This window comes from Archocentrus centrarchus, chromosome 9 (genome assembly GCF_007364275.1).
Source record: "Archocentrus centrarchus isolate MPI-CPG fArcCen1 chromosome 9, fArcCen1, whole genome shotgun sequence".
NCBI classification, from domain to species: domain Eukaryota; kingdom Metazoa; phylum Chordata; class Actinopteri; order Cichliformes; family Cichlidae; genus Archocentrus; species Archocentrus centrarchus.
In genome coordinates this window covers 8,293,557-8,320,035 of record NC_044354.1, presented here as the reverse complement: position 1 = coordinate 8,320,035, position 26,479 = coordinate 8,293,557, and the positions used below count along the sequence as shown (strand labels likewise).

General features: G+C 40.4%; 2 protein-coding genes across 4 annotated transcripts; both read right to left on the bottom strand.

The window, feature by feature from the left end:
- Window positions 1-548: 548 nt before the first annotated feature.
- On the bottom strand, window positions 549-8,995 carry ubox5 (U-box domain containing 5). Of its 3 annotated transcripts, none has more exons than XM_030737858.1 (7): window positions 8,869-8,995; window positions 7,363-7,426; window positions 6,499-6,600; window positions 3,173-3,915; window positions 2,381-2,997; window positions 2,101-2,280; window positions 549-1,030 (listed from the first exon to the last, which is right to left on the bottom strand). In XM_030737858.1, the coding sequence occupies exons 2-7, from the start codon at window positions 7,414-7,416 to the stop codon at window positions 813-815; spliced, it is 1,914 nt and encodes a 637-aa protein (XP_030593718.1). In that variant the 5' UTR covers window positions 7,417-7,426; window positions 8,869-8,995; the 3' UTR covers window positions 549-812. The 3 variants fall into 3 exon arrangements, with proteins under 3 accessions (XP_030593718.1, XP_030593719.1, XP_030593717.1); XM_030737859.1 differs by having other exon boundaries at window positions 8,927-8,983; XM_030737857.1 differs by having other exon boundaries at window positions 8,818-8,977.
- A 2,118-nt stretch (window positions 8,996-11,113) lies between these two features.
- Window positions 11,114-22,706, bottom strand: lzts3b (leucine zipper, putative tumor suppressor family member 3b). Its single transcript, XM_030738182.1, has 9 exons — window positions 22,516-22,706; window positions 18,960-19,556; window positions 18,607-18,860; window positions 17,660-18,130; window positions 17,399-17,566; window positions 16,976-17,104; window positions 16,549-16,740; window positions 15,254-15,484; window positions 11,114-14,116 (listed from the first exon to the last, which is right to left on the bottom strand). The coding sequence occupies exons 2-9, from the start codon at window positions 19,438-19,440 to the stop codon at window positions 13,031-13,033; spliced, it is 3,012 nt and encodes a 1,003-aa protein (XP_030594042.1). The 5' UTR covers window positions 19,441-19,556; window positions 22,516-22,706; the 3' UTR covers window positions 11,114-13,030.
- Window positions 22,707-26,479: the final 3,773 nt, after the last annotated feature.

The window sequence follows — 26,479 nt, the reverse complement described above, 5'->3', positions numbered from 1 at the left end:
ACAGATAAATATATTTAAAAACTAGTACATGATGTGTCTGGAAGTTATTATGACAATTTCTGCTTGCGTATACCCATTTAAGACAGCAAAACAAGGCAAGGGAGAGAGATGAGGACAAAGACGTGACATCAGGAGGTCAGCTGAACACGACACCGTCTCTTTCTTCACAATGAACATATAACCTTGGTTCGACTCAATTCCCACTTAAATTCTTCTGGTCTCTTCCTTCTGTCCCCGAACCTTTTCTATGTACTTAGTGAAACACATCTGCACAGAGAGCATCTGCACAAAGACTGCCAAACCAAGGTTGCAAGTACACTTCAGCGGTCGATGAAAAGGTTCAGCAAGGAAGAGGAGGTGGAGGAGATAAAGAACAGGACTTTTTCCACAGTATATTTTTTACACTATTTGCAAAGGTCTTTGCTTTCAGAGATGTCCTCTCCTCAACTGTGGACATTAATAAAACAGGCCTGTGTGATCTGATTTTGTGACGAGTGCAAGAAGATTTGAAGAAATGCAATTCATCGCTAGACCTGAGGTACCTTTAATCCACGTGAACGAAAATCCAAAAATATACAAAACAATGCAATAAAATGACAAATGAGAAACAGATAATATAAAAGGACTGGTTATGAAGACAATTTATAATTTACCTGCACAGCAGTTATAATGTGACAAATATCAGACATACAGCACAAAGATGTTAGAGGTGGCACCAAGCAAAGTGAACAGTCCATAAATAGAATGTATTTTTTATTTAAACATCTGGAAAACAATCATGTCTTCCCTTTACAGACGTCAGCTGCTATCTGTTAGTGATGCACACGTGTGATGAGAGCACGTGGGGTGGGACGTCGGCAGGTCGGGCATACTATATGATTGGATGTTGATGAAGTGGCAGACTTCAGCGAGCTGGATTCCTTCTGCAGGCAGGCACGGCAGAGCAAGTGACCACAGCTTAGACGGTAGATGGATGATGCCGAGGAGTAAACAGAGACTGAACAGGAACACGCAGAGCACATCTTCTCACCTATTAAACAAAGGTGAGGGTGAGAAGGAAAAAAGTCACTTAAATTCAGACAAATGAACTTTAAATACAGCCTTTTAAGTTTAATACTTACACTTGAGTTTCCTGTACTTTTTCCTGCATACTTCTTAATTAATACTGTGAATATATTTATTTTAATCATGAGCAGTTCTGGACTTCCAAGCGCAAAGGCTCATTCCACTCTTGATGTTATATTAAGATCATTAACTTAGGAGTGTTTTGATAGTCATTTGAGTTGTGCTGTCTTTAAACCTGGATGGTTGTGCATGAGCAATTTGTGTGATGCTAGCAAAAAGTTACTATGATGGAAGCTTCTGCAGCGATTGACGTTTTCTGTTGAGTGTTCATGTTAAGGCTTCAAATGTTGGTTAAAGTAGTGTTTACTGTACTCCAACAAGTTACTCAAACTCACTGTCTTAAATGATATATTACTGTGTATAAACATACATGCTTGTATATTTTGTAGAGGATTTGAGGAGTTTGTTTGTAGTAAAAGTTTCTGGTTTCCTGCATTTCCCAGAATGTGCATGTTTATAACTGTTTCAGATACTACTGAGGTCATAAATCTAATCTATGAAGCCCAGTTTGAGTTATTACTCTTCAGATGCTAAAACATTTTAGTTAAGTATTGAAAGAGAAAGCATGATAGCACTCTGAGAAGTTAACACCACGGTTGTTTCATATTTTGTGGCAATGATCATGAGGGAAACAGTAAAAATATGATTCTTACATTACAAAGTAATTTAGAATGAAAGCTGCACTTGCATTTCTCCCACTTCAGTGACGCTTTAAACTTGAAAACAGGCTCAAGGTTTGTGTTTTCAAGTTTTTTTCCCCTCCAATGTATTTATATAAAATTATGAGTGTCTGGAACTTATTCAGAACAGATATGAGCATCAGCGATTTGGACTGTCCTGCTGAAGTGGTCACAGAAATGTCACTGTTTTATTTCTAACTGGCCTGAAACAAAATTAACTACAAGCCATGCAAGCATTCTAAAGACCTTTGGGGAATAGTATTGACTCAAGTGTATCAGAGGAGACATATCCTACCTGTAGAACTGCTTGGGACGCCTGAATTCTGTTGGGTGGTGTTCAGTCTTTCAGAGTCAGGACTAACCCGCTTCTGCTGGTGCAAATTCGAAGTGAAGGACGGCCGGCCCTGCAAGGCTGAGAAGAGGGCCTCATCCAGACTAGCTGACAAACGCTGCTCATGAGAGCTGCAGCTGGGGACTAAAGATGCACCATGAAGAAGCAAACGTGAAGACAGTAACAGAGAAGTTAAACGGAAACCGACAGCAATATGTTTTACACATTTACATGTCATACACACCTGAATCTGCATCACTTTTTTGTTTTTTTGATCGGAGGTGCCTCTCAGCTGTCAACGTGTCTGTTGATTCTTTGTAAATCTCACTTAGATCTTGTTTCTTTCTCCTGTTTAATGTTGATTTACTATTTGTACTTAAAGGCTCAGCATTAGATGTGTGATTCTTATTATCTGATGAAGCTTCTGATTCAGCATCTGTTTTCACAGTCCTGTTGGTGTTGCTTGTGTCAGCATTATACTCAGCAGCAGCACTGTTTGAGCATTTAGTGAGGCACAGAGAGCTCTGAGACTGTTCATGTACTTCAGAGACTAGAAGTCTTGAGGCCTGTGGATTCTCTCCTGATTCTCCTCGCCCCAACATCCCATCCCTCCTCATCATCCCTTTCTGCAACAGGAAGTGGTCAATGCGACTTTTCAGTTGGGGGTTAGGAAGAGGACAGAAGGTTGAAGTGAACGGTACACCAGTGAAAGGGTCATTTGGGGATCGACCCCAAGTGGCTTCCCTCTTCTGGTACTCTTCCAGAGTGGAGTTGTCCACTGACACACCACTGGGCAGCAGCATAGGTAGCGTCATCACTTCCTGTGTAATCGGATCAAGGAATTCTTCTGGGATGGAATGCCTACCATAGTCAAAGAAAACCCAGCACATATTTATCAATATTTTATTTTGATATAATCTATAAAACCCAACTTAAGTAGTAAGGGGGGTAGAGACAGCAATGTGACAGCTTGATAATTAGTTCTACCACTTCTGCTTAAATCTTCAAGCAATGATTAAAAAAAAAGTGCACATACCTTGGAGATTCTTCCAGTGGTTGCTTGCTTTGTCTGATAGCAGGTGCAAAAAATGCAGGTTGCTGTAGCTGTCTTTTACTGGCCTCGTGGACTTTTTTGATGCGCTCCACTTCTTCTGCAGTGCAGCTGCGGGCAGGTTGTCCCCATACAGCCAAAGATTTCAGCCCCAGAGAAGATGCTGCACCACCACAAGGCACGGTCACGCGGAGCTGCGTCACACCCCCGAGTGAGAGCAAACCTCGGCTCCACAGCTCCTCTTGCTGACAGTTCGCAGGCTGTGGAGGAGGTGGGGACAAGAACGGGGCCCTGGGGCAAAAATTCAAATGTGTGAAACAGACTTTGGTTTCTTCCTTTAGTTCGCAACGAGCTACTAGTTTAAACTCTGGCTCAGAACAGCTGGATTCAGGGTTTGACTGATGTTTGAACACATGGCCCCTTTGCTGAGGTTCGCTCTGGGCCTCTTCACCCCACTGTTGGGCCTGAACACTCCATTGGTGGCCATTACTCTGCCAAGATTTACTCTCATGGTTTTGAAGATCTTCTCTGTTTGGTGCATTCTGACCTTTCAACTTCATCTGTATCTGCTCCTTTTGCTGAAAATCTTTGGTGCCTGTGGAAGATAGTGAATCACAATTGGTGCTAATCTCCAGTCTCCTGCAGGCCTGTCCTCGGTCCATACCCAAGGGCCACAGCTCCACATCCACCCTACACAGCTCCACCTGGAAGCCAAACTTCAAGGTCACCTAAGAGAATAGAAGAAAAATGTGTTAGTTACAGGTATGAACATATTAGTATGGTTCAAGTAACTGTCCCCACTTTTTATACTGAAGCACATCAATACTATATTTTTGAGAGCCCTTATTACACATTTACAGTTCATTTTCAAAAAACATATTTTAGCTAAGGTATCTTTAAAGATACAGGAAGATGATTTTTTCCCCCATCATTACAGAACACAACAGAATACACTTTTGCTAACACGTTTTAAGAGAAGTTTTGGTGATTATATAACAGTGATATCCGAAGCAGCTGCTTGTTCTGTGTAAAGTGAGTATTATACAAGTGAGTTATAAGGTGAGTCACAGAGTGAGACAGTGGCCTGTAAACCAGGAGTTTCATTTATACACATGACGTACACACAGAATGAGACCTGAAAAAGTCTTATGCCATATCCCACACATCATCTGGAATTTAGAACAACAATTGCTGAGAGATGCATGGGTCCTCACACCCTTTTCAACTCATGTTAATTAGGCTAACTGCTAAAATTATCATCACTGGTTAAAATCTATGGTGAAAATCTGAGATAATGTCAGAAATTTAGAGTAACTCCTTTCACCACATTTTAACTTATATCACGAATCCTTTTGCACAAGTGACCAAGCTCAAGCTTAGTTCTCATTTAGTTTCTGTGTGTAACACCGTGAACACGACTGCTGTCTGACACCACAGTGGCTGATATACAGAGGTCTGTACTATGAAGCAGTATTTGGGCTTATCCAGGTCACTTCAGGGTTAACCCTGGGTCTTCAGTATAATGGAAACAGTTCACTTCTAACTGGGGTACATCGCCATGATAACATATGCTGTAGACCTAAAATATTCTGGAGCAGATCATGTTTTAGATTTGAGATTAACAGATATGAACTCACCACCTACTGACCAATCAATTTTGACCATTCCTGATCCCTCAGACCTGGAGGATCTGAAGTTTTTTTAAAAGGGTCTGAAGTCTTCAGCATCAGTGAAAAAACATACATTCTTAGACGCAACTTAATTCCTTTTTTTAAAACAACAATTTTAATCTACAGACATTAATATGTGATCCTAAAATGCAAAATCTGTTTGTACTTATGGACCTCTATATCAAATTGGCACACAGTCTAAACCTATACTTGAATTCTGTTTTTATGTTTCATCTTTAACCTACTCTCAAACTCTTAAACACAAGTGATGCTTAAGGGTCTACAAAAACTCTTAGACACTAAATATTAATATAACGCAATAACAATTAGACTCCATCACATTCCCCTGTCTTAATGAAAGAGCATTGATACTCTGTTAACTTACACAGTCTGCATTTTTCTGGCTTCAAATAGATTAAACTTTTTTAATGTTTTCAGTCTTAAATGACCAAAGTGCTGAAAGCGCACATACATTCATATAGACTTTTAAATACTAACTACTGTAAAGGGCGTTTCCTGTTACAGACATTCATACCACTGATTTGTCTGCAGCAGTTGCATTGGTTTCAGCCTCTTCATATTTTTTTTTAAATCATTGCTCTATCATCAGTAGACTTGTTCATATTTGAGATTGGTCAGATGCTACCAATGCCACACCTTTCGTGTGAACTTGCTCATAGGTAGGCTGATAAACTGTGGGCTAACGTATTGAGTTGATAACCATCTTTGTGTGACTACTTATCCTGATTGCCACTGTCAGGGGAAATTAAGCCAAATAATGGAAAGATACCCTGTGTATGCTGAACTTGCTTTGTAATTCAAGGCCCAGAGCATCACGAACAACTGGATATATGCACTTTGTAAATATGCAGTATGAAAATAAAGCCAGTGTCAACTCTCTCACAATCATAACATTCAATAGTGGGGAATACCACAGTTTATCCCGACTATTTGGGAAAGTTGTGGATTGGTCTGTGTGGTGGCGGGGGTGTATTTTGTGGGAGGGGTGATGCAGCGGGTTCAGGGGGCAACGCCAGGGGAGGGTGACTAGCACAGCATAAGCAGAAGCTGGAGGCAAATAGTGTCAAAGTATTGTATGAAGTTGTATAAAAGCAATAAATGGTCATACTGGTTTGGACGTGCTGCATCCTGTGTTGGAGTTCAGTAGTGGCAAGCACACTACCGTGTGATTGCTTTAAACATACAAATACTGCTGTGACACTCGTAATGCTGCAGGACGGCTGCACTGTCACTGAGAAGAACTATTAATCTCTGTATCTTTGCATAAAGCGGGTGTACACACATTTCCCAGTGAACCATGAAGGTTCACTGGGAAATGTGTGTACACCTGCATGCAATGTTCATAATGTGCATAGTCTTGTTCAGTGCCATCAACAATGGCACTGAACAGGATACATAATCCTCTACATAATTATTGTTTGCAGAGCTTTTCAGAATTGAAAACAGTCAGTAACAAAAACTGGTACTACTGGTACATATCACTTAATGACACACTTTAGAAAATTTAAATAAGAGAGTTAAATAAGAAGATTGATACCACTTTTGTGTCTGTGTGATAAACATGAAGCTACAGAGACAAAAATGGTGTCAGTCATCCAAAGTATCACAGAGAAATCTCACCTGTACAGGTGGACGAAGGAAATACTCCAGCTTGAAACCCCGCCTCCGGAGAGCAGGGTCGGCCGATACAAGGTTTGTGACATCATAGCCATCTGCACACAGCTGCAGAGGAAAAATAACATGGTATTAATGTTTTTGAGTGAAAGCTTGGAATTGAAAATGTACAGAGAAAAGCTATATTATACTATAATAATGTATATATTGTTTTTGGGGGGGGGGTTGCCTTTATTTGATAGGACAGTGGAAAGAAGACAGGAAAGTTGGGAGAAAGATGAAGGGGAAAGACATGCAGCAAATGGCCTTGGAGCAGTTTCAAACCAGGGCCTCTGCATTAGGCTTATTTAGACATAAATAATTATTTAGACATAAATAAGGTACATAAGGAGTTTAAAAAAAGACAATTTTCTTGATGGAGATAAAGTTCCTTTTTTAATCCCCTGAATGTGATGAAAAAGAAAGCCATGATCAGATCAAAAAATACCAATGAAAAGGACACAAGGACGGTTGTGACGGTTCAGTCTCCCACACAGCACTTTGTCCCATTGCTTTTTGTTATTCTCACATTGCTGTCCTCCACTTCCACCCTGTGTCATTTTGCGTTTGTCTGCGCTACTTCTTCCAGCTCATCTCAAAACATACTGGACTTTTTCTTTATTTTAAAAAAACAGTGAATGGGACTCTCGTGAAAATCGGAGCTTGTCTTTTATGCCAGGAGTAAAAACACAAGATAGTCCACCTGGATTTTGTACTAAAATTATTAAAACTCTGTGGAAAGTATTGAACAAGTTAAAAAACATCATTTTGAGGAGGGTAGAGTTACATGATATGTAACTCTACCCTTTAGGTGTATAAAATATATCTCACCTTGTTACAATGAGCTGTTGTATAAAAGTGTGGCAAGCAGAGATTCACAACCATACTCTCCAACCTGCAAAAAGAAACAGTTTGTAATCATAGATTTTTTCTGGCTTCACTTACAGCAAACTTATCGGTTATGGTAAAATGACCTATTCAGTGAATACAGCTGATGAACACCGACGATATGTTTACACTTCTAGCTCACAATCACTTCTCAAGGACCATTTTCAACACTGAGCTGAGCCTATATTTTAATCATATGAACATTTTGCAAAAGAGAGCCTGAACTTTACATGCACTAACAATAAACATGTGAACATTAGACCTTGCAGGCCAAAATAGCCCTGTGCTTATTCTTTAAGCACAGACTATTAAATATTTGAAATAAATATTAGCAACACATCTAGATAAAGAAACAAGTAATAGGTCACTGCAGTATCCAACAACGTTACTGCAGATTTTCCTCATATGTGCAGGCCTACGCTCAATGTGTTCAAGGAGATGAGCTCTTACAATATTATTATGCATAAAGTATTTATAATGATGAAAAGGAAAGACACTGATGTCAACTTATGTTTGATCTGTATTTCAATAAAATTCAGTACAGAAAATAAACTGTCCATGCAATCCAATTCTATGACTGCCTCAAAGATAGAGCTGAAATGATCAGTCAGTTAACAGTGACATATATGATTAACCAGTTAACTAATTTATATCAGGGAAAGCCAAACAATTCTTTTTCTTCTTTCAACCGCTCCCTTTAGGGGTCGCCACGGTGGATTATCTGCCTCCATCTCATCCTCTCCCTAGCATCCTTCAGTGTCACACCAACCCTCTGCACGTTCTCCTTTACTACATCCATGAACCTTCTTTACAGTCTTTTGCTCCTGCGGACAGCTTCATCTTCAACATCCTTTGTCCAACTGAGCCACTATCCCTCCTCTGCACATGTCCAAAGAATCTCAGCCTCGCCTCTCTAACTTTGTCTCCAAACCACTCACCCTGAGCTGTCCCTCTGATATACTCACTTCCAATCTTCTCCGAACATCGTAGTCCATGAAGACAATATAGAGCCACAAATACACCGTGCAGCTCCTTCTGACCTTCTCTATACTTCTCCATAAAAATGTTTCCATCACCACTTGTTCTGATTTCAGGCTATGATTTAAAATAGCTAAATGTCTCTGTTTCGGGTAGATAAAACAACTAAACTGAGAACATCGCCACCTTTTCTCTACTTTATATTTTTAAGATAAAACTACTAATGAATGAACTTCAGTTTCAGGGACAATGACAACAGTACCGTTGCAGCTTTAACTAAGTTTCACAAATAGCTAAGTCTCAGCAATGAAACTACTCGGTTACATGTAGAGTCTGTTATAAAAGGCAGCCTTATTCTAGCCAACAGCTAACGATAAGCTAATAGTTTTAAAGCTATGCGGCACTAACGGTATTAATTACCTTAGCAAATTTAGCAAACGACGTTTACTTTGCTTAGTCGCGGACACTTGCCTGCTTTGAGCCTTTATTTTGCGTCTCTAAACAACATAAGAAAAAAAAAAGCTATTACCAATTCTCTGGTATTAGCCACAATAGCTACATAGCTTAGCCGGCTCAGCTACGGAACCCTGGAAGGAACACACTTTGTTTTCGTCAACAAAGAATATCGTCTATTGGTGCAACGGGTTTTAAGTAGATTGCATAAAAACAGACTTGATATAGTTTTTAAATGATTTACATGTCCATTGATATTTCATGTTGTATTGATCGTCATGTTTCTTGACACGGTAAATACCGAGGCACGAGAGACAAGTACATTTTTTTTTTTTTTTAATGTACTGTGCAATTTTAGGCTACTTTGCCCCCCATAAAACGGTCTTCAATCATCATATCTACCATCCACACATCTATTTTTATAACAGCTTATATATATATATATATATATATATATATATATATATATATATATATATATATATATATATATATATATATATATATATATATATATATATATATATATATATAAAAGGTCATTAATCATAATGCCTCCACTTCAGTAGCGCTTAAACACATATAGTCTTCCATTTTTATTTCCCATTTATATTTGTATTATATATTTTTCTTTTTTTTAAATGTGCATGTTCAATATAATTTATAGACAGATTTAATTAAGTTTTTATTCCTAAAAATTTTTTTAAAATTCATATTTTCATGGGGTGATGAATGGAGACATCCAAAATCCTCTCTGTAAAAAACCTTCAACTCGAATGTGTTAACAAATATAAACAATAATTTTACGAGTAGTGTTGTTTAATCTTCAGATTCCAGCTTTGGGGGAAAAAAATGCAAATTTAAACATAGATAACTCTTATTAATTGTATATTTAGACCTAAAATATCAGAAAACTTATACACAAAAATATTTGTTGTAATGTAAATAATCAGCTGGAGAACTTTCATGGTGGTATGCTGTAATAAAAAATTTTCACCTTATACCCATTAAATGATAATGGCAAGGCCTCTGCATTTTACATCTAAAAATGCATTGTGTCCATCTCGTCCCTTTCAGAGATGTATATTGTATTGCGTCCTCCATATATGAAGGTCAGCTGGGTTATTCGTCTATAAAAGCTGCAGCCTACTTCATTTCAAGGATGTTTCAGTTAGGTACATGGTGTTCAGAGGGATGAACCCGGACTTCTTTTGTTTGAGGATTGTTATTTTTCTCACTATTATACATTTCAGTAATTTAATTTCAGATCTTACAGTATCTTTATTCTGTAAGATGGGATACACTGGCTCTATTACTGAGTAAATTTACATTGTGCTTCTATATACTCTGACAATTTCTGTCTGCTTTATGTTGCAGATTAAGGTCTTATGTTCAAAACATATTCTGTGAAAAAACACACTGCAACACTAAAACAGACATTCACTGGCCACTTCATTAGGTACACCTTGCTAGTACTGGGTTGGACTTTTGTTTTCAGAGATGCCTTAGTTCTTTGTGGTGTAGATTTAACAAGGTGCTGGAAACATTCCTCAGAGATTTTAGTCCATATTGACATGTTAGCATCACACATCTGCTGCAGATTTGTCAGCTGCATGTCTATGATGCAAATCTCCCATTCCACCACATTCCAATAGTGCTTTATTGGACTAAGATCTGGTGACTCTGGACTGTCACTGCTAATACTTACATGACAAGATGCGATGTTTAGTATGTTTTATGTTTTTGTTGATCTGAACACCTCTTCCACCACTGGCCAGTTGCACATAATTTTTTTAGTGCTTTTTAGAAGTGTATAGAAAAAAAGGGTGATTTTTTTTTTTAACTCTGTAAATAATTTAATTACCCATGCCTGGAAACACTGTCATAAGAGACAGTGTAATAATTCCTATCCACTTGTTTTCTTCTGCTTATCCGGTTCAGGGTCACTGGGGTGGTAGGTGGGGTTGGGGGGCTGGAGTCTAATGTGCACGTCAGAACCTGTGCTGGCATAGAGAGGGAGAACATCCAAACTCATGCCTGCCTGGATTCAAACACGGGATCTTCTTGCTCTGAGGTGCTAATCACCACCCATGTAACAATAATAACAATATCATATTGCACTATTTCAGGGACTTCAAATATTTCTTCTGGTCATATTTTCCAAAGTTGATTTCCAAAATCAAATATTTAGTCTTAAACACAAGGACAACTAATGAGCAAAAAGTGTTGAATTATTCACATATCTTTATTAGTTCTGCTGAATTTTAACAAAGGGGTGGGTTTTAATCAAGCCAGAGCAGTACTAGTAACATAAATGCAAACAATAAATTGGAAATATGTATAAAATCAGTAGCATTTTGTTCTCTAAACAATGCAATACTGTAACTACATTTATCACCTACATCAAAAGGAACATCATTTTTGGACAGGGTTGCTATGATTGCACCATGGTAGGCCGATAGGCTGTCTACACAGTTTAAAAAAACAAAAAACAAAAAAACAAAAACACATAAAGGAAAGCTCAAATGGCACATTTTTTTTTCTCTGTCAGTTCACCATAATATAATAACAGTAATAAAGATGATAATACTATATAATACCTTAGAGATAAGTTAATATTCTTGAGCAACATCTTTGTATGCTGGCATAAACAACACATATAAAAGCCATGATATTCACATCTGAGTCTACTGTACATCATGACTTGTGTGTGGGACACTACGTAGTGCAGTTAGCCTGAATTCTCCCTTTGAAGAGGCAGACTCTCCACTCCTCACATTTTTTTTTCTGCTTCCTTATCCCCTGCTTTATCCCCTAAATGAAATATACAGAAGACTTTCCAGGATATACACACTCCCTCAGTTTGAAATGTAAGTCTCACGAGCTTTGATGTACATTTTACCGTAGAGAAAACCCCCTTTTGCTTATAATATATCTTCACTTGCTCTATTGCCACTAGTCCCTCTATCCTCAGTCTCATAAGCTGAAGCCTCTTCATATGTTTACACACATGCACACACTCGCTTGCACACACTCTCTCTCTCGTACACAAAAATGTACAATCTATAACTATTATAAGTATTTCTTTCTAGTTTATCATACATTCTATAAAATTTTTTCACTTTGGGGTTTAAGTACTGCTTTGACAGATTTCTTGGCTGTGAATGACACAATTGTCATAATAACCAAATTCAAATTGTGTGCCTCCATTCACATCATCTGCTTGCAGTTTAAGGAGGAAACAAATTGAGTGTGAAAGCTCTCTAATGACCCCTGGTGTTCATTTTTTTTTAGTCACCGCAGGGCTACTGGAGTGAAGGTGAATGTTCTCCTACGTCCTAAAACTTGTTCAACCTTCAGCTGGGGCTGATTATCTGCTAAACGTATCTCTTTAAATTCAATTTGTAGAAAATATAAACTCTGTAATGTGTTTAAATGGGCCATGTATGGACCCTGTGCATGAAATGACTTGAAAAAACAGAATCAGTCTGTGTGATGTTTGACGTCAATATCTGCTGGGATTTAAATGAAATAGTCCAGCCATATGTAACAATGCTGTTTGACCGATTTGCTCAGATCATAATTAAAGCGCTGAAAATGATGATTTTTCTCCCCCTATCTATTCCCAGCTTGGAGTAAGGCGCTCTCTGGCCAAAAATGTTAACATCACACACTCTGACCACTAATTCTACTTTTACATAACCAGTGACACAGACTTACAATGAATAAATACCACATTATATTCTTGTTGATCATTTCTGACAATTTCCCTGATTGTCTTGGTCCTTTTCTAGCACGGGCATTAAATGACTTATGTTTGAGTGCTGTAACCTAAACACTGTCATTTAATATTTTGTTTTTCTGCCATCTGTTAGTGTGGCACACTTTTCATGAACACATATGTAGGATGTTGCAATGTGCAACTAGTGATAGAAAGGCTGCTTAGGAGCTTGAAAAATCATTGATAATGATTAATGTAGTTAAGTTCCTGTTCAAATGACCTTGTTTCTGTTGCATTTTTACAGTCAGCTCCTGTTGCTGTTTTGTGTCTGTGGTTGCTGTGAAAAGTATGTCAGACTGTACTGATTTATTCTATTGTAGACTGAAATGTTTTTCTACTGTATGTGGCTTTGTGTGAGAGGCCTTGGTCACTATGAATGTAGGAAATGGAGAGCTGTCTCTATATCTCAGTTGACTCAATCCTCTCCAGGCGTGAGGGTCCAGCCCAGGGAGGGGCAAGCTGGTGCAGGGAAGGAGGGCCCTTTTGGTCTTCACAAGGTGGGGAGAGGGTGAGGGCGATAGGGCCAGGGAGAGAGGGCGGGGGCTGAGGAGACAGAGGTGAGAGGGCTAGTGGTGGAGGTGGAGAACTGGAGGAGGTGGGGGAAGTAGTGGTGGTGGTGGTAACAGTGGTGGTGGTGGTTGTTGTTGTTTGTTTAGCTCCCAGCTGGCTCATACGTTTTTCCAAGGCCTGGTTCTTCTGCAGCGTTTCCACATAGCTGAGCTGCAGCTGCGCCTGGTATTTCAAAACCCGTTCCTTCTCGTCCTGCCAGGTGTGTCGTTCCTGGTCAAAGTTGAGGGCCTGACGCTCCCGTTGTTGCCGCTCTAGCCGTAATGCAGCCTGCAACTGCTCTAGCTGCCTGCGCAGCTCCCCTGCTTCATCCCAGTGACCCTCCTGGACCCGTTGCGACTGATGGCCATCCTGGCAGAGTTGGGTCTCATGACGTAGCTGAGCCTCTTGACGCATTTGAGCCTCATGGCGAAGCTGGGCCTCCTGACGGAGCTGCGCTTCTTGACGCAGCTGTGCTTCTTGGCGTAGTTGGACCTCTTGACGTATCTGGGCTTCATGACGCAGGTGAGCCTCCTGACGCAGCTGTGCCTCCTGGCGGAGCTGGGCATCTGGTCGGATCTGGGCATCCTGACGCATTTGAATGTCCTGTGGAATGTGTGCATCTTGCCGCTGCTGCACGTCACGCCACTGAGCTTCTTCACGCTGTTGCCTCTCTTGTCTCTGAGCCTCCTGCCTTTGGGCTTTGGCTTCATCACTCTGAAGGCTTAGCAGGGTGTCAGACGTGGGGGTGAGGGAGCTTGGTGAGGGTTCAGTTGGGTTTCGTGGGCAGTGGACACCTCCCCATGGAGGCAACAGCCCTGCAGCAGCTAAGTTAGGGCTCACAACAACTTCTGCTCCTCTGCTGACTTCACTCAGAGCCCGTTTTAAACTTAGCACCTCTGCCTCAAATACACCCAGCTTCTCTCTGAGGATGGTCACCTGCAGAAAGGAATAGATAATGGCTATTATAGGTAACCTCATTTGAACTCAATCTATGTGTTCTCTAGCATCTGATAATTGCATATGTTTATTTTTAAAAGAATGCAAACTTGCTGCCTTTATTAAAAAAAAAAAAAAAAAAAAAAAATCCAACTTATACAGACATTTTCCTGTATGTGTGTAAGCTGATTATGAGCTCATTCAGCACAAAAGGAAAAAAATGTTGCAGCTGTTATATATAAAGTTGCCCAATCCCCAATTTGTCCTAGACTCCTAGCCAAGTTTTTGAAATCCCTCCAAAGGATTTTGAGGATTAAATTGCACAACAATCTAGAGTTAGTGGTAAACATCCCAATCCTGCAATTTCACTTGTTGTAAATTATTTCCTGACTGCTTTGGAGCAGCACTGTGTTGCACTTTTTTTTTTTCTTTTTTTTTTGCAGACCCTGAAGCAGCCAACTGTCTACACCAAATGCAAAATCTGGTCTTGTGTAAATACTATTAATGTGCAATATTGATTATCTACATTTCCATGACCATGGGTCACAAGATAATATTTTATTTTTGCTTTACAATAGCATAAAAAGCACATGTTGGCATCAAATAATGCTGATGATAAATGTAAAGAATGTACAGTATGTTGTCTAAGGCTGCAAAAAACAAACAAAAAAAACAAAACAAAACCCCAAATCAAATCAAATAAATCACAGTCCTGGAGTATGATCATTATTCCTTTAGTGATGAAATGTAAAACTTAAAGTCTCTCAAATATTTGCTGACAATTTTGCTTATTTAATATCTTGTCCAAGATGAAGTGAATCTTAATTTTCTGGCCTTGTTTTTACCTTTATCTATGTACATAAAATTGGAAAAGAAACTCTTTTGAACAGCATTTCTCTGTTTCCACTCTCTGTCCCTGATACCTGACACTGGAACAGTGCTGGGCTCATTAATTCATTTATAAACTCTTACATTACAATTAATATCTTAAAAAGGACAGTGATGGATTTTTTATGCAGAGGAACCTAAAAGGTATTTGGTGAGACCAATTTAGACTAATACACTATTTTTTATGTTTAACTTAAAACATTTATTAATAATTGATTTATGTAAAGTCAGGCATAACCAAAAGCCTACCTCAGACAGAGTCCTCCTCAGCTCTCCCTCACATTTCTCCAGCTCCAGACTCTTACTGCTGTAGGAGTCCTTCAGGCCGAGCATGACCTCCTCCCGCTCCCTCAGCTGGGCATTGAGTTCCTTCAGCTGGCCCCTCAGAGCCACCATCTCTCCAGCTCGCTGGGTCACTTCAGCCTGACTTTCCCTTAGCTGCTGCTTCAGCAGGGAGATCTCTCCCGCTTTCTGACACACCTGCCACAGGAAGGATGAATTAAACAGAGAGGTATTTTTTAAATTGGCTCCCTATCTCATCATACAAACAGGTTGCAAATGTACATAAAGACATAGCCAGAATAGTTGGTAATCTTCCAGTTTTTTCAAAAAGTCAACCATAGAAGAGACATGTTGCATTTGATTTTGCTGGACCCTTTTGAGATAATCATTCCATATTTACAATCTGGTAGTTTGACTTTCTGAGCAAACTGCTGCACTTCTCTGAAGTTTGTACTTTCTCCAAACTGTAACTTTACGCTGTTTTCCATAAATGTGCAAGAGGATTGAGATCAAGACTCATACCAGGTCTCTGGAGAGCATCATTCTGTTTTCTTCTCTCACATTCTTTTAGATGTAAATCTTGGTAAAGCCATGACCTGTGGCTGAGACCAAGATTTCTGACACTAGGTTGTATGTTTTGTTCCAAAATGCCTTCATTCTTATTTTGAAAGCAACCCCGTTAAACATCTTCAACTTGGCAATGTTTCACAGTGGGGACTATTACCGTTAATGTAACTTAACACAAAGATCTCATTTTGTCTTAGTTGTCCAAAAGCTATTGTCCTAGAAGTGTTGAGACTTGTCAAAATGCCTTTTACTAAACCCACTGAGAAAAATGTTGTGTCCAGACAGCGATGTACCTTTATCTTGGAGCTCAGTTACTGTTATATGAAGCTTTCCTTGGTTCTTTTGAATCATCCTTCGGTTCAGTCTGGAGGGCAAACATCTCCTTTTGTTGCCTTCATATTAGCAGCTGCAGTCACAGGTTCAGGTACCTTGAACATACTTAGTAATTATGCTCTTCCTTATCACCTCAGCCAGCTGCTTTCTTAATCAATAATTTTTCAATAATTTTATCCAGGCCACTTAAGTAGATTTTCACAGAATAAGCAATAATTTAACTTTTTAAATAAATGTTCATGCCTTCAAACAAAGCATGAGCATATACCTTTAATTCCACAAGTCCCTCAAAAAGAGCTCAGTTGCTCATTTTACCAAGATTTGACCCAAGCTCAACAACTCTCCATATCCTCATATCTCACCTCCCATTTGGTCTCCTCCAGACGGGGTAAGATGTCAGCCTGCTCCTTCCTGTAATCCAGACACTTTCTCTCCAGCTCCTCTCTCTGGGCCAACAGAGCTGCCATCTCCTCTTGGAGCCTCCTCTTGTCCTGGGACAGACGGGTTATCTGGGCCTGCAAGGCAGTCTGGGAGCGCTGAGCACGACGAGTAACCTGTCATAATATACTGCATTTTAGCTATATTTTCCTGTATCTTGATTCTCATATGTCAAAAAAAAAAAAAAAAAAGTCTTTATAGCAGCAACTAACTTTGAATTTCTTTAATCCAACTTTTCATTGTTTTTCTTGTCTTTCAAACAGGTTGCAGCATCTCCATGAGATGTGAGTAAAGAAAAATAAAGCACAGTGGCATCTTGACGTTTTGCATTAAAGTTTGCATTGAGGTCACCTGCTGCAGGCGTGAAGCATAGTTTTGCCTCAGCTCATCCATCTGTCGCTCCCAGACACGTTGCTTCTCCTCAAACACCTGAATGATCGCTGCCTCACTTTGGTCCAGGTTTCTGCGCATATGCTGCACCTGATGGAAGGAAAACAACAGGAGTCGGGCCACAAAGTAGCCACTTAAACTGAATAACATAATGCGGGACTATCCACCTTCAGCATCTAAAAGAGCATCATATTGTATGGAGGCATCAGTTATTCTGTGTGTGGAACCCAATATTTGTAAAATGTGATGCATTTATTTGTGCGAAAGTTGAAAGTTTATGGTTAAGAGTACTATGTTAACACAGTTTGGGAAAGTCTAGTTTCTTCCAAATACAATGAGTCAATCAAAGTCATATTTGAATAAAACAAAGGAATAATCTCTGACCTCTTGCTCTTTCTCCCACAAGCGATCCTCCAGGTCTTGGATGATGTCATCCGAGGAGGGAGAGGGGCGTAGAGGTGCTGGAGCATCACTCAGGTGGCTCAGCCTCTGATAGGATGAAGAGCTCTTTCCTGAGGAGGACCGGCCGCTGTCTGAGGCGCTAATCCCATTCTGAAGATAAGAAACACACCATGATACATTAAAATATGATAAGAACAGGGTCTGTTAAATCGTAAACAAAGCGAGGATGGAGGATGGCCGCACCTGGTAGCCAGGCTTTTCCAGCTTCTCCAGGCCTGCAGCGGCTCCAACCATGCCCAATCTGTTAATGTGGCTGGTAGAAGCACTGAGAGGCCCCAGGACTGCTGGGGGTCCACAACCAGACCCTGAGCCTGTGTAGGTGGGCAGGCTGGTTAGGGAGTTTCTCCCTGAATCGGACATCCCTCCCTGAACCACTTCATTACCATTTCCCCCTCCCTCACTCCTGCTAACCCTCACTGGGCTGTCCTGGTCTAGGAGCAGGGCTTCTGGGACCTCTCCTGACTCTCCTCCACCTGCATCCCTGCCTCTCCTGCCTACTCTGCCCTCACTGAACCCTTCACTCCTTCCCTCAGTCTTTCCCTCATTTCCAGCCCCTCCTGCCTGGCCCACCAGGTTCTGCATGGAGTGGAAGCTCTTGGGAACCACTGGCTTGAATGCAGAAGGACGCACGAGGCCTGAGTTGTTCTGCATTGCCTGTTAAAAGCGGGAAGCAAAAAAGACAGTAAAAGAAATGTAAGATATATATTATATATTAATATATATTTCAGCAGTAAAATTATGTGTTTAACATAGTATTATGTGGAACCGCTTAAGGTGTTTGTGAATTAATTTCTGAAGGCCTTCTAACTACTGACAGTCATTTTCCACACGGCATGCAATATATTCTTAAAGCATAGATTTTACTGTTACTGTCAGGGTTTACAGTTCTCAATTTCTTTAGAACTACTAATAGGAAAAACTTTATGAGCTTTGAGTTTCTTTTCTTATTCAGAGGGATTCATTGCAATAATTTTCAAAGGCCTGTCAATTTAAAGGTGAATGAAATGCACACATTTCCTGGGGAAAAAGTTCCAGAAGAGTCATTTATTGTATTTGTTATTGTTAACTTGTTCATTAGATTAATTTTAAAATACCCCTTTGAAGGTGCTGGCCCCCTGTGTGGAAAGTACCTGTTCCAGTTTTCCTGACACAGGCATGATCTTGGGCGGGTTGTGGTTTGGAGGGTTGTGGTTATGGCTGGCTGGATTGTTCTCGCTGTCAGTTCTGGCGGCTGCCATCTCTCTGTGCTGGTGTTGGTTCATGCCAACACTGTTCTTCTCATTTGCCCCTCGACCCACAATGTTCCCACAAACATCTAAACCTGCAGCCAGCATTTCCCTCTCTCGCTCTCTTTCCATCCTCTCGTTCTCCAGCCTCTCTCTTTCTCGCTCCCTCTCCCTCTCTCTTTCACGCTCTCTCTCCCTTTCTATCTTCTCCCTTTCAATCCTCTCTCTTTCCCTCTCTCTGGCTCTCTCCCTCTCACGCTCCCTCTCACGCTCCAGCCTCTCCCTCTCCTCTCTTTCCCGCTCCCTCTCCCGGTTCCTCTCCCTCTCTCGTTCCCTCTCTAACCTCTCCCGGTCCCAGTCTCGGTCCCGGTCCCTGTCTCTCCCCCTCTCACGCTGCCTCTCCCATTCCCTCCTGCCCGCTCCATTGCCACAGTCCAACTGGTTGTTGTTGGATGGGGCCGTCATGGTACATTCAGTGTTGGTGGAGGAGGCTGTTTCGGTGGGCCGGTCAGTCCCAGTACAGGTCCCAGTCCCGATACTAACACTCCCTCGTTCATCACTAGAGGCCGTCCCGTCTGATATAGTTGCTGGGGGGCGTGGCAGCCGCTCTGCACTGCAGCTGCGGTCAGCAGGGCAACGGCGCGAGAGAGGAGGGGCTCGGGGCAGGGTGGTCCTCGTGCCCACAGACTTCATGGCAAACTCCTGCTCTCCTGCCACCCCACTGCCAACACTGCCCATAGTGGGGGTCAAAGGTCAGGATTAGAGGTTAGGAGTCAGGATTGGGGAGGGTCACAGATACATTTGGAAGTAGTGTGGGTCATCACAACCTAATGCAGGTAGTGGGGGCACACACACTAGAGGAACACAGAAAAACGAAAGGAGTTATACAATATCGTAATTGCATAATGACTAGTTATACAATAACAACTGCAGAAGAGATTCCAGCCCACATACAGGGGCAGCGTGGTCCTCCCACCATGATACAAATGAAAAGGGTCAGATAGATAAGTCTGGACAATTGTGTGCATAGTGAGGGGAAAAAATAAAGTGTAAAAAAGCAGAGTTGTTCTTCAACTTGATGAAATCACAGCTTTACTTTCTGTAAACATGGTTTAAGTAAATAAAAGTGATGATACTAAACTAATTTCAGACTTTTTTGTGTTCGTAAGTTGAAGGATGTGGGGTGAAAAGGTCACTTATATCAGTCCAATACAAAAAACAAATTATGCAGATTGTTGTGTCTCCACTAGCATCACTGAACTGGAGAATGTGGCTATGTGTTTGTTTGCTTGTGTTCACTTTTCTATGGCAACAAATACAGAAATACCTAAAATTGAAAACACAGCCCTGCAATAAGCACAGCCCCTTTTTGAAAAGCTCACAATTATTCTCAGCTTATAAGGATTTTCTTTTTTTGTTTGTTTGCTTTGCATCAGATAGATGATGTTCAATCCCCGTACTTTGCTGAATTTTCTTTTGCTTCCTCCTCAGACAACACTCCTACACAATGTATAAAAATAATAGAAAAATATTGCAACATAAAACAACATCTGAGTTAATCCATTCAAAAACTATATTCAGAAGCATTTAGGTAGTAACCCTACACATCAAAAACTTCACCTGCACATGTGATGAAGGCATACAGAAATTGTTATTACTTGTATTTGAGGTCAATTATATCAGTAGCTTCCTGTCAGACCTCCTTATGAGCCACTGAGATATAAGTCAAACAACAGGAAACACATACAATGAGTTTAAGGTGGAGCTGTGTAGAAATACTGTAAACCCCAACCACAAGTATAGAGCACATAGAAACCACTGCATTATGTTGAAAATCATTTTCTGTAGTGGGCATCTGAGAAAATGTACAACATCCGAACAGGTATAAAGATAATGACGCTATGCTAAGGAAATTTTAGAGCACTTTAATAGTCTCAAGGACCCATAGAGAACATTAGAAAACATCTATTGTGCAGCATAATCCAACACAAATACCACACATGACCTAATAATACCACAGCGCTTTGCCAATTTATCTCCAGCATTTTTGAAATCTTAACATCAAAACTGCTGCAAAGATGTTCTTATTGCAGGAAATCTGCATGAAGTGCATTCCTGTTTTTGTGGTCAATTTATTAGGTACATCCAGCTAAACTGATGTCATCTAATAAAGCAGCCTGGATATCAACTCCTGGACTAACTTTGCATCATTGTAGAGGGTGTAGTTTTTAGTTCTGCAGAACCACAGTGTTATACTTAAGGTTGGATTACTGTATCTACTGGGCAAAAAGGGCAGCTGCTCAGGCCAAAGGATGTCAGTGAGAATATTTGATTAACTGCAAATTTGTTTGTTGTTATTCACCAATAATTCATATTAAATAATATTTTTTGTGCACTTTATCAAATTAGGAGATCCAGTCTATCAGCGAGGCCTTGTATCAGAATGTACTGTAACACCCTTCCCATTTAGTGTAGTCACAGTCAGCTGAGTTTATTTCCATGGAAAACAAATCTGTGTTTAACCAAATGATCACACACTGACAGTTTACTGGTATCCTAGCTGGTTTCTAGGACTCAACAAGGACCCACAGCTCATGTTACTCTCTCAGCCTCCCAGCAGGTTTATCTGCTTCTGGCTGTGCAGGGGGGTGTTTCTAATATTTCTAAAATATAAGAAGGGCGAAGGAGTACAGTTCAACAGCAACACAAACTACATCCACTGAAATGACCATAAAACTGAATCAACACATCTCTAAAACAGTTTTGAGAAACAATTTAAATCAGGGCTGTATCATTTTTTTTAGCTGGGTAAGCTAGAAACAAGCACATATGGGGATGTTGTTGTTTGCCGTGACCTGAACTGCACTGCAGTGATTGTGTGGTGTTTCTAGTAGTTTATGAGCCCCTTTCATATCAGTGAAAGAAGACTGACACCTTGATTCTAACCATCACAACATCCCCATCTGAGTCTGGCCTAGGACTACTGGTGCATGCCATTTGGATCTCTTTGTGGCCTGTATTTACTTTAATTTACCTATTATATCTAGTAAAGGCCAAAAATACAATTCAACAACTCCACAAACTGCAGCCTTAAAATACCACAAAACTGAACCGACATCTAAAACAGAATCTATGAAAGCAGAAATTATCACAAGACAGAGTGCGTTCATTTTTAGCTTGGTTTACCAAATAAACAGGGAACTCTGTGGCCTGTATGCTATGGTGGAGAGGGATAAGAACTCAAGTGTTCATTTTGGCCTATAGATGCTATTATGTTTATATGTGTACAATCTACAGCCAAGTACTAGTCTGAATTACAAAGTATTTATGATTTTGTACATCCCCCAAATCATACGATAGATAGATAGATAGATAGATAGATAGATAGATAGATAGATAGATAGATAGATAGATAGATAGATAGATAGATAGATAGATAGATAGATAGATAGATAGATAGATAGATAGATGCGCAGTCGTGCCATGCACCTCCCCTTCTCAGCCCATTTACTAGAGGTTTACTTCCACTTGGGTGAATAGTAGTAGTAGTAAAATACACTGCCTATCTGCTCTGCCTCATTCCCCTCCCCTCACGACTCCCTCTCTCCGTTTTCTCTGCATCCCTGGGCGGCAAGGGCGGCTTTAGCAGCATCCGCATCAAGCCCTGAATCGACTGCGCTCCCAAACAATTACTTGCGAGGCCTGTGCCAAAACACAATCGCACGACCCTCGCTGACTGGAAAAAATGAATCGAAATTAAAATTCACATCGTCATTGACATTGACGACGTATCATGCAGTGGCTTTGATTTACCGATTGTAGCATCCTGGCGGTCCATCATCAAAGGCTACTCACTATTTTGCAGCTTGGCGGTTTTGTAAGATGGCAGCCCCAACAAACAATATTGTCAAAAGACAGAGACGTCAGTCCTGGTCGGCCGGGCTCTGAATTATTCTGCGTTGATGCCGTGGCTCGGTAATATTAAGGATGCTGTCTTCGACCGCTGTCAGCGTCGGATGCTGATGATGGAGTCGGTCGGTTGATACGCGCATCAGCTGAGAGACACACACCCACCTTTGGTCCCGCCCCTCCGGCTGCATGATACAAACGCCCCCTTTTGGCACTCATCCAGTGCTCTCCCCCCGGGAAAAACCTATAGAGTCATACGCTGGACAGTTCCTTGGATGGATGGATGGATGGATGAATGGATGGATGGATGGAGGGACACATCTTCCACCATATGATATTACATATAAATAGCTGCCTATAGCCTGCAGACCTAGCGCAAAAATAATTCAGTTGCAGGCTTTTCTGTCTGCTGAATCTTCTTTTTGCTCTATTTTGGTATCTACCAGTGTCTGAGTTAAATATCAGCTTCCCCATTTTTTACTTTCCTTTCATCTCCAGCCAGTCACTATTTTTGTCTGCCTGCCATGTTGTGCTGTGTACTATATTGTGAGGAAACTGAGCAGCAAGCAGTAAATCAGCTCAAAAATTGCCCTGGGCTGCATTTTTTCCACCTTTAATCCCTACTCAAGAAATCAAAAAAAAAAAAAAATTGTAAAAGAACTTTTAAAAAACTGTGTTGAACAATTATAAGTAACTTCTCCACACATTTGAAGGTAGGGAAATACCCTGCAGACCATTTTATCAATGTTTAGACTGTCTAGTTATATTAGTAATTAGTCCTCTGTCAATTTGAGCGGTGGTTGAAATAGGTTTTGAGAAAGAAGTGTAAAATTTAAGTGAAATTCAAGCACCCATTTAAGTAATTTATAGATATTTTTATAGAAGAAACTGGGGGACTGTTACCTCACAGAAAGAAGGTCTTAGGTTTAAGTCCAAGCTGTGACCTTTCTGTCTGAAATTTGCATGTTCTCCCCATTTTTGTATGGGTTCTATCTGGTTATTCTGGCTTCCCCCTACAGCCCAAAGCCATGCATGGGGATAGTTTAATTGGTGACTCTAAATGTGTGAATGCTAGTGTGAATGGCTGTCTGTCTCTTTGTGTTAGACCTGTGGCGACCTGTGCAGGGTGTACCCTGCCTCTTGCCCTATGAATGCTGGGATAAACGCCAGTCCCTCTGCAACCCTGAATTGGATAATATGAAGAAAATGGATGAATAGAAGGACTTAATGAAACAAACAACAACACAAACACACTGAGAGCAACTATCTGCACTTTTATACAACCAGGAAGAAGCACAAATTGCTAATATGTATTAGTAGAGCACATAAAATTATTTTAGTGAAACCACAGCAGTAGAGTTTGCGCCCTTATTTTTCTCCGAGGCAGGCTGACCCATCCTCCTTTGCTTCTTCACTTTCTACAAACTGTTGCTGTATAATAATGCTCAAAAATATCAACTAAACTCACTATAGAATCCACAAGCAATTTATTATTGTAAATGCTGAGTTAGTTTTCAACGCCAGTCATTCATGAATTAATAATAAAGACAGAGGGTAAGGCAGGCAACTGCAAGCAAAAAAAAAAAAAAAAAATCTGTAAGTTTTCACTTGCATTGTGCTGCACATTGCAACTGTTGCAACTACAATTTTTATTTTGCATTTCAGAGCGCCTCCTCAGTTTCACCTTATGTTTGGCCTTTTGTTTTTTCTCCAATCCTTGCTAAAGACTTCTTTCTTCAGTTTTCTGCCTTTAATATGAATCTCTTGTTCCTGATTAGATTTTAAGTCACATGTGACTTTGACTCTTTAAAGCAGCTACATATGTACAATATGAACTTCTTAATTTCCTTGGTTTGGAAGTCTCACTGATGAGTTGTTTTTTTCTGCATTTGCACGAACAATGTTGTTTCTGGTCAAAGCCCTTCTGCTATCTTGATCTGCTTAAAGTTACAGGTGTTTTGAAAAAGAGACCCAGTGTTCCCCCTATGGGATTGGAGGCACAAATCATACAGAGAAAATAAAAAACACCAAAGAATGTCCACCATAGTTTAAATGTTAAAGAATTTTATTTTATTTTTTTGTGACAGCTTTAATTATCTTTTGTGGTTGACGAATACTGGTGCAACAGGTGAATGTAATCAGAATTTAAGACACATAGATTAGTTAGAATTGCAGATGTTTATACTACAATGCAGCCCTTTGATATCATATACTCACTTACCAATCTTACTCATTTAGGGTAATGTACTGGGTTTGCCGTTCAGGCAAATCCAACCTTCTATACCATTAAAATGTCAGCTCTGTAAAGAAAAAGGTTCCATTTGCTTAAATTTCCACGAGGGGGCAGTAGTGTTTACTTATTCGCTTGCACGGAATCTGGCAGCTGCAATACAGCTGCAAGCTCTGAGCACCACTGGTCTCATCGCTCAGTGATGTTCTTCTTTTGGCCACCAAGTGGCGCTATGGTTCTCTTAACGACATTTCACTGAAGCATGTTTTATCTCTGCTCTATACATTTTTTATTTTTTATCTCAGTCGCCTAACTCAAAGGTAGACATACATGTAAAAACCTCTGAAGAATATCTGTAATATCTGGGAAGAGAAAAGGGATTTACTAAAGAGGTAATTACCGGAGGATATTATGTGCGGCTGGAGGAGATACAAATTAATTTCCAAAGATGACTATTAACATGTTACCATGCCGTTTTTAGCACTTTAACACTACAGTTTTTTAAGGTTGTTAAAAGCATGTGTGAAGAAGAAGATTTAATGATAGAGATATAATGATGGGTCATGGGCAGCACAGCGGCGAGGTGGTTAGGACTGTTGCCTCAGAGTAAGAAGATGCTGGGTTTGAATCCACCAGATCAGTTGTGTGGAGTTTATATGTTCTCTGTGTCGGCATGGATAATCTCCAGGTACTTTGGCTTCCTCTCATGGTTCAAATATATGCATATTAGGTACTTAGTGATTCTATTCTAGTCTATTCTATTAGTCTGTGACTGACTGGTGACAGTGTCCAGGGTACCCCAGCTCTCACCCTATGACAGCTGAGATAGGCTCCACCATGAAGTGGATAAATTGAAGAAACGTGATGGATGTTGGGTTATAAAAGAAAGTCAAATTTCACATCCTTCTCTCAAGATGACAAAATGTGTATTCTCTTCACGATCAGCATTTATATCACAACAGAAATTCTTAGAGATGTCAGGCATCTACTTTAAAAACTCTGGATCAGACTGGGTGAATAGGTGCTGGTGCACCAAGTAAGTAAAGGAGTTATTAAAAGATAAGGGATAGAAAAAAAATTTAAGAAACTGTCTCTTGTCTATCCAGGTGGTTGGCTTTCTGAAGGCTTTCTCTGTCCTTTTGCTCAATGCAGCTCACTCTGGGAAACTCCTGCAGGAGAGCTGAAGAAAGAGCTGCAGAGCTTCACTGAGGAACAGCAGCTGCTGGTTTACAGCATCACAGCTGATCTGAGCGCAAAAGAACCGCTGAGTGAAACTGGGAGGGAAAGCTGTGTTAATTTTCTGAAAACAAACAAACAGAAACAGAACAGCTGAAAAGGTAAAGTGTTAGGGTTTGTAGGTACTGACTGATATTTGGTCAGTACCTTAAGCGTAAGAATGTATGTAAACTGGATATTCAAGTTTTAGGATCTGATTTTCTTTGAGGGGCCCTCTACAAATAGATGCCCCCCACCTCACAGTGTGTATGTGACAGTTTTCCTGCTCTGTTGCATCATAGCTTATAATTACAGATGGACAGAGGACACAACAGGAATGCAAGAGCACGTTAGAGAAAGCACCAGAACAGAGTAGAGGCCGTGAGAGAGAGCAGCTCCGTTTCTGTCAAACTTCTTGCAGCT